Source organism: Bubalus kerabau, chromosome 6 (genome assembly GCF_029407905.1).
Source record: "Bubalus kerabau isolate K-KA32 ecotype Philippines breed swamp buffalo chromosome 6, PCC_UOA_SB_1v2, whole genome shotgun sequence".
Taxonomy (NCBI): domain Eukaryota; kingdom Metazoa; phylum Chordata; class Mammalia; order Artiodactyla; family Bovidae; genus Bubalus; species Bubalus kerabau.
In genome coordinates this window covers 32,730,501-32,739,335 of record NC_073629.1, presented here as the reverse complement: position 1 = coordinate 32,739,335, position 8,835 = coordinate 32,730,501, and the positions used below count along the sequence as shown (strand labels likewise).

Sequence of the window (8,835 nt, the reverse complement as noted above, 5' to 3'; positions counted from 1 at the left end):
ATCACTGTTTCATCATTCTGAGAAATAGGAATGATAACAGAAGCAGCAAGGGAAAAGCTCCGTCTTGGACATTGACATCTTACAACTGGACTTTGTCTTAAAAGGTAAACGCATTTACCCCATCTTTTAATATAGATGAAATAATCACCAAAACAAAATGTTAATCTAATTTTTAGTGGTTTCAGTTACTTTTTTTAACCTTATCTGGTCGGGGAAATGTTGTATGTGAATGGCTGCATTTAGTCGGTGGATTTTATGGCAATCAGTAAGATTCTCCAATGCTGGACAAAATGTGAAAAAGTATGTATATAGAGTACTGTTTCTATTTTAATTTATGTTTCTGTCAAATGTTTGGAGTGTTGTTTTTAAAGGGTATATGCTTCCTGTTTTTCTCAGCATGAATTCATAACTAGCATGGATTCGTTAACTATTTTCCTGTGGCAACGTGTGAAGGTTTGTCTTTCAGGATGGGGGGACCCAGCTTTTGTTTTAGGTGACTGTGCTAACATTTCTTTGAGGTGGTTGTAAATTCAGAACCAGTCATGGGAAGGTTAAGATTTTATGGAAACCTATGGTTCTCCCCTCCCCCACCTCCCCAAATTCATAGGATAAATTCATACTATGATTAGTGCAAACACATATTTCAATATTTAAAAAACACTACAGAAATTTTACAGTACTCTACAAAGAATACTGTTGACTTTTTGTTTATTATCACTATGTTTAATTATGTTGCCTTTTATTTTTTATTGGAATATAATTGCTTTACAATATTGTGATGGTTTCTGCTGTGCAACATGGTGAATCGGCAACATGTACACATACATCCCCTCCTTCTTGATAACTGACTTTTAAATTAGAGAAGGAGCAAAAAGTGCTGGAAAATTTTTTACCCCTATGGATTCTGCTATGGATGATGGTCTTTCTATCCCTATGGCTCAGAATTCTCACCAAATTTCCCTATGGCATCTTTCTTGTTATCCTAGATTACATGATCTTTAAAAGTTTGTTTGATTATAAGGCATTTGATAATTTTGCTGTTGTAACTGGTACATGGCAGTGAGGTGTCCCTTCTCCCAGTCTTCCCCTATATCCAAGGACTCAGAAATTAATTCACTTTTGACAGCTGAATAATTAAGTACAAATAATTGATGTCATTTATTATCTAAATAAATAACCTTAAAATACAGTAGTTATAGCAGAATTAAAAATTCTTCTCATGGGTTTGTCTAAGTATGTAGTAAAATTGTGGCCTCCTAAAATTGTTATTTTATTTTGTTTAAAGTAGAAATAACTTTTATCAACAGGCAGGAAACTAGAAAAGCAAGCTATAGTACATAGTTACAACAGAAAGACATATCACCACTCAGAAGCTTATAGAAATTTTCCGTGAAATAGGAAAATGTTTATGATGAAACACTTAGTAAGAAAAGAAAAAGAGATATGAAGAAGTATCTCAACTAGCTTTTAAAAGATGCATGGAAGTACAACAAAAAGGAAATACACTAAAATATTAACAATGGATAGTGGGAGTTTGAGTGATTTTACTTTTCTGCTTTTAGGTACTCTATACTTTTTTGTATAAATAAATGAAAGAGGGGAAATACAGAAAGTTTAACATGAAAGAACTATAGCTTATATAAAGACGTTGTCACGCTTGAAAAGATAATATATGAACAAAATAGAAGTGTCTGATGCAGGACCTCCAAGAGCAAGTTAGTTTGCCCAGCACTGCTAGGGAAGACCGAAGCCAATGCATCAGACCTACGTGACACTCAACATTAAAATCATCGATTCTGCTTCTTTCATACTTCAATTTGATGTTTATCGATAAAAATTATGGTTTTAATTGGCTTTCTCATACATTTTGATGAAATGCACTAGCTGTACAAACGTTTCTTATGTTATTCTAGTTCATACATTAGTCTCCTATGAGCTGGTTGGTATGAGTCTGTTCTGGAACATTCAGTCAATTCTTGATGCCCTGATGAGATCAAATGTATGGACCTACAGAGCTGAGGCCTGCCTGCTGAACTGCGGTCCTCACGCTGTAAAGTTTGGGATCACTGACCTCACAAGAACACCCTCCCACCATTTGCCTCTCTCCTTTATATCAGCTCCGATATTAAGATCACAATCTCAGAATTGGCCCCTCTGCTTCCTTTCTTTTCCAAGCTTTCTAAGACCTACCTTTTTTTTTAATTCTCAGGGGAAGGCAACATGGGAACTCACATGTCCAAACCTGAACCAAACGATAGTAAGTCTGCAACAGAACCCATTACTTGCCTCGATGCTGAGTTCAGATGGACTGGAATCACGGACACTGTGCTGAAGGGTTGTCAGGGGATGGTATTTCTGAAGTTGGAAGAATCAGATGCAGGATCTAATGCCAAGAAGAGTGGAAATGGGAACCAGGGAGAACTGTCTGATCCTCCAAATACTAGTAAAGGGAGTCTCTGTGCTCAACATTAGACCATCTTGGTAGTTTGAGAGCCTGGCTCACTTCCCTTGAGTGTGAGCATGCTCAGTCATTCAGTAATGTCTGACTCTTTGCAACCCCATGGACTATAGCCTACCAGGCTCCTCTGTCCATGGGATTCTCCAGGCAAGAATACTGGAGTGGGTTGCCATTTCTTCCTCCAGGGGAATCTTCCTGACCCAGGGACTGAAGCAGTGTCTCCTGCTTTGGCAGTAAAATTCTTTAGCATTGAGCCACCAGAGAAGTCCCTTCACCAAGGCTGCCTTTGGCTGCTGCTAAGTCGCTTCAGTCATGTCCGACTCTATGCGACCCCATAGACAGCAGCCCACCAGGCTCCCCCATCCCTGGGATTCTCCAGGCAAGAACACTGGAGTGGGTTGCCATTTCCTTCTTCTAGTCACTGTTAATAGCTGCCCTAAAAAACAAATGAACCAAAAAAAGGCAGCGATTTCTAAGGTCATATGCCCCGGGACTTCGGGAAATGCTAGTTCTAGGTATCACTTTTGGTCTTTAACCCCTGGCCTTGAGATTCTCTGCTTAAGTCCCAGGGAGCATATGTCTCTAGGTCTCATTAAAATCTTTGAGAGAGAGCCCTGAAATGTTATTACAGGGACATATGGGACTGCAGAAACACTAGGCTCTCCTTTCACTTGTGTATCTGATTATTGTTTAAGCTCCTGATCTAGTTTTCATGTTAAAAAATACAGGCTCTAAGAAACAATGTTCCCTTCTCTTACAGAGCTGTAGCCCCCATGGTTAGACTCCACTGGTTACTTGGATAAGGGGGAGCAGGTGGGGACCCTTGGGCTGGAGAAGATGTGGCGGATGCACTAATCCCCTTTGTATTCTTTCACAGAGGGACCAGGCACCCACCCCACCGCAGCCTCGGCAGTGACCTCTGCACCTTGCCTCTCTGGCCACCCCAGGTAAGCAAGAAATGCCTCCCATTTCATCTCATACCACATGGCATTTGATTCTGTGTTGACCACTTTGCCTTATGGACTTGGAGAGGGAGGTCTGGGGAGAAGGGACCAGAAACAGCAGTAGTAGTAAGTCAGTATTTTACCTTCAGAGTGTGGCTCTTAATCTAGGGTCCCCCATGCCTCAAGAGACTCATGAAGCCCCTGAACTTATAAAATTTGCTATGTGCAGTCCTATGAACATTTTTAAGGGGGAACAGAGCCCGCAGCTTTTACTGACACCTCAAATGGATCTAGGACCTGAAAGCCAAAAGTTGAAAACTGGGGGGAGAGATTGCAAGATAACTAACCAGTGTGAAAGCTATTCCAGGGGTTTACCCCTAGGCGGAAAGGGTCACCTTCTTGTCATAAGGCCTTCAAAAAGTCCCTTGGGTCATCTGTTCCCTTTCTTCTCCACAACAGCAAAGAACATTTGGTCTTAGCCTTTTTTGCTGGGGTTATATTGACACTGCTGCTGATGGCCTTTGTCTTCATCATAAAGAGCTGCAGAAAATGTAAGTCTCCAAGAGTGTGACAGCCCTTCTTTCTCTGCCATCGAGAATAGTAATAGAGAATAGCTTTGAGGGGAGTAAATCAGACAGAGCCCATGCTATCCACAGATCAAGGACTTGAACCCCTTCACTTCTCTCCCGGCCCTCTTCATCCTCCACCCTTCCCACCTCCAGCACCTCCCCCCCTACCCTGTCCCTTCACCCAAGATTAAAGAAAGAAGCTTCTAATTCCTCCAGGCCCCATGGGTGAGATTTGTTCCTCTTCTTCCTGGCACTTGCAGCAGGTCATTCCAGTCCCCAGACCCTGGATCCTCCTTTAGAGCATCCAGCCAAGGTAAGACAGCCACTCTGTTTCCTGGATATGGAGGCCTGATGCCACTGGGCACCTGATTCTTCGAAGGGTCTTCTGATCTCTTTGGGTCTTCTCTGACCCAAGCTTTCAAGTTGCTTTTAAATGTCACTTGCTAATAAGAGACACCTTCTTCCAAATCGAACTGACTCATTCCTCCTCTTCCTTCCTCCTCTGCAGCTTTCATCCTCAGAGGAGGTACTTACCTATGCCAGCATGATTTTCAAAGCCCCTGAAGAAAACAGCGATCACCTGACCAAGAGTGTACAGAATGCTGTACACTCGGATCCTGTTGTCTATGCTCAGGTTAAAATGACAAACTCACCTTGCCTCTCCAGTGAGGCTTGAGTCCAGTTCCTTTTGTCTCACCTCCATCTTCATCCATCACTTTCCATTTTAACAAATTTCGGACTACAACCAGATGAAACCACAGCTGGAGCTGTCTGGGCGTGCTCGGACAATGCTAGTCACCAGTTTAAAGACCAAGGGTCAATCTTTTCCTGACCTGAGAAAAGATCTATGGCCCTCCCACTTGGACCAACAGCCTGTTAGACTGTTGAGAGCTGAGACTATCTCCCCTGTCACCTTCTGAAAAGTGTGATACAGAGCTCACAGCACCAAGAGTGTTCCCTTGGCATCATTGATCTACTTGGGAAGAGTCAACCAAATGAACATTCCAGGTTGGATTACAAATAAAAGCAAACTCTGCAATGCTGACTCCTTCTCCATCATTGATGTGTCTTTCCCCATCACCTCTAGAGGTGCAGAGCTCATCCACAGCCAGAAAAGCCGAATGAAAGTGGTGGTACTCTGGAACTAACTCAGGATCAATTGGGGTACAAGTCCCAAACTCTACCACTAACTAACATCCTTCATTCATTGGGGCAAGTATGCTAAACTTTTGAAGCTTCAACTTCCTCATCTTGAAAACAGAACTAATAACACATCTCCTAGTGTAAAAACCAATGAGATATCATTAAGTACTCTGTACATCCCAGAGCACTACACAAAATAAGGTCCCTGTTGGATAAAGCACTATTCAAATGAGGATGTCCATCTCCTTGCTACAGCATAAGAGATATGCATAACAACAGTATAGGGGAACTAAAAATTGATCTAAATGTTAGCCCTCTCCCCTGCCAAATTCCAATGGATAACCCCATAGATGGTCCTAGTAAAAATATCAATAAGATTACTTTTTACTAGGTAAGATTATTCTAAATTTCCTTTGTAAGCCATAAACAAGAAAGATCATTCATAAAAGTAAGCAAATAAAAGATGGGAAGGCTGACCTGAACAGCTGAGAGTACTGTTTTATTAAGAATGGCTAATTAAAACATATTAATGGTTTATGAATGAAAAAATAAAGGGATAAAATATAAAGACCAGAAATAGACCAAAAATTCCACAAGAGGAAATTTAGAGTATGATGAAGTTGGTATATCAAATCATTTGGGGAAAATTAGTTTATTCATAAATGGTGTTGAGAAAATTAGGTAGTAATGAAGGTGAAAATAAGATCAGATCTATATCTTACTCCTTTTTTCAAAATTCCAGATATGTCAAAAATTTTACTAAAAAAATCATAAAAGTACTAGAAGTAAATATGGGAGAACTTTGGAAAACAACAGAGTGAAGTATGCCTTTGAATACATGACGCATGGTCAATAAAACAGAAAGGACTGATTAACTTGACTTACAAAGTACCGTTCAAAAGACAAATGGCAAGCTGGAAAAATACTTGCAGAGCATCTCATAGACAAAGGGCTGATTTTCTCAACATATATAAGTTCCTATAAATCAATAAGGAAAAAAATCAACAACTCAATAGAAAAGTAAAAGAATGGATAAGGTTAGGCTATTAGCAGAAAAGGAAATATAAATGACTTCAAACATACGAAGAGATACTCAACTTCACTCTTTAAGATAAATCATAATTAGAACTATAATTAGATAATAAGTTCCATCAGTAAGATCTGCAAAATTCAAAAAGTTTGCTAACAAACTGGACAAGATTGTGGGGAACTAAAACACATATATACTACTGGTGGGAGAGTGAGTTGATACAACTACTACGAAAGGCATTTTGGCAACAGCTAACATTTTAAATTCTATTTCAAAGAATGTATCCTACTTAAACATGTGGAAGTCACCTATGTCATTTGAATTGCACCATTCATCAAATAGACTAAAACTAAATTGAGGCTTGTTATACTCTAAACACTATTCTGAGTGCTTGGCATGTGTTCATGGAACCCCCACAAACCACCAGGAGGTTGCAGCAGTTATTATTCTCATTTTTGGTACAGAAATGGAGGCACAACTTGCCTGAGCTCACAGTCACACACGAATACTGAATTCATACCTGTATTTACATATGTTTAGTCTCTCTCTGGAAGAAACATCATTAATGGTTTTAGTAATTGCTATTTTCTGGGGAGGGGAACCTGATAACTGAGGGACTGAGGGGCAGAGATGGGAGGAAGTATGTTTTCCTTTAAAAACCTTTTTTTTATATAACTTTTGAAGTCCTTCATTTACCTTGTTGAGGATTTTCAAGGAGCCTGATACCTAGTGTTCCCATTCCCCACCTGAATTCCAGACCAAGTGAGAAATAAGAGGACTCTGCAGATAGAAAGCAAAGCAGCATCTTTATTACAAACATAGGAAAATATAAGCATAAACCCATAGCTGCAGAACCCTGAATTCCGTGCACTAAGGCAAGTCCCTGCCCCTCCCCACACCCCAAACGGCAGCTCAGCTGCCCTTAGGGTTGCGAAAGACACCGTGTGCTCTTGAAATCTGCACCCAAGGATTAAAAAAAGGAAGGGGAAGGGCAGAGCAGTCACTTCTGGTTCCTACCCCCAGACTCACTCATTAGACAAATCACTCCATCTCTGCCGGGGCGTCCCTCACTAAGGAGTGCCCACCAACGGAGCTCAGTCCACGGAAAGGAAAGCTTTTTTTACAAATCTCTCTTAAAAATACATTAAGTAATGTTTTTGAGAATCGAGGTACGAAAATTAAGGTTCAAAGAGATGAAATAATTTACCCAGTGTCTCCCAGCTAGTAAGCGGCAGAACAAAATTTAAGTCCTCTGACTTCAAATTCCTTGCATCTGGCCTCCACCGCAAGCTGTCCCAGAGCCCATTACAGTGGCAGAGAAACTAGAAAGGTCAAGTTAGATGATCTATTCGAGGGAGTGTGTTCGCTCTGAGATGGAGCAGCTGCTCTTGACAGCTGGATTTTGAGGGGAAGACAGAGGAAGTGAGAGTTGATAAAGGAAGGGCTCCCTCTGTGGAGACCCGGTTTGGGGAAATAGTCTTGGGAAGAGATGGCAGTGCCACAGCGCGGTCGGCCGCACGAGGGCAGCAGAGCGCCAGGAATGCCCTCCCCCGTGCTGGCTGTGGGATGTGTTGGTAGAGGAGGACTCAGTTTTAGCTCAAACTCTGCTGCTGCTGCTGCTGCTGCTGCTGCTGCTGCTGCTGCTAAGTCGCTTCAGTCGTGTCCGACTCTGTGCGACGAGCAGACTTCAAACAATTCTACAAACTCTGAAGTTAGAAGCCACATCAGCTTTCCAGTTTAGGGCCAGTACTTTATGAACAGCTTGCAAGAAGATGTATAACCATCGTCCTATGGCCACCCAATACATGAAACATCAGGTTAATTCCCCTTCCCTGTTTTATTGAAACTTCCTAATTTTAACAGCACAACCCTGCATTTACAAAGTCTTGATTTTTTTGTCTCCCTATCATGAAAAGTGGCACACAACTAGCCTTGCTGAAAGACAAAATGAACACAGATTCAGCAAGTCTTTGGTATAGGATTCCCAAAGGAAACAGTTTTCCAGATAGGTAAGTGTGCATCTTCCAAGATGTCTATGGATGTCTTCATCTGTCATGGAAAATTGATGTCTGCTCTCTTGACTTGTGTAGTAGGATATCCTAACCCACCCAGCCAAGGATGGATTCAAGTGAGAGTGAAAGTGAAGTCACTCAGTCGTGTCCGACTCTTCGCGACCCCATGGACAGTAACTTGCACCAGGCTCCTCCGTCCATGGGATTTTCTAGGCAAGAGTACTGGAGTGGGTTGCCATTTCCTTCTACAGGGAGTCTTCCCGACCCAGGGATCGAACCCAGGTCTCCCACATTGTAGACAGACTCTTTACCATCTGAGCCACCAGGAAAGTCCCAAGGATGGATTGCTGTTTGCAAAACCGGTGGACTAGTGGCTTCTTTGTGCAAATTCAACACATGGCCACAGGAGAAGGATTAGGATTGTTTAGTGGCTGAGGGAAAACACAGCACTTTTGATGTTGTTTGATCTGGGACTAGGGAGGGAAGGGACCAGCTGAGTGGGCATACAGAGGATGGCAGGAATGGGGTCCCCCTCCCTGCTCTTCCCATCAGCCTGCTTGCTGAGTAGCTTTGGGTTCCCTACCTATGCAGAGAGGGCTTAGGGCTGAAGGAACTGTGTTCTTAAAAGACTCTGTGAGAGCCTGGACCTAAACGTGCAGGTATATATAGAACCCTGTCC

The 8,835-nt window shown here is 41.9% G+C and overlaps 1 protein-coding gene across 1 annotated transcript; it reads left to right on the top strand.

Annotated features, from left to right (window-relative positions):
- On the top strand, nucleotides 1-5,014 carry C6H1orf162 (chromosome 6 C1orf162 homolog). The gene is made up of 6 exons (XM_055584755.1): nucleotides 1-104; nucleotides 2,210-2,257; nucleotides 3,336-3,405; nucleotides 3,862-3,953; nucleotides 4,232-4,284; nucleotides 4,480-5,014. The coding sequence occupies exons 2-6, from the start codon at nucleotides 2,221-2,223 to the stop codon at nucleotides 4,645-4,647; spliced, it is 420 nt and encodes a 139-aa protein (XP_055440730.1). The 5' UTR covers nucleotides 1-104; nucleotides 2,210-2,220; the 3' UTR covers nucleotides 4,648-5,014.
- Nucleotides 5,015-8,835: the final 3,821 nt, after the last annotated feature.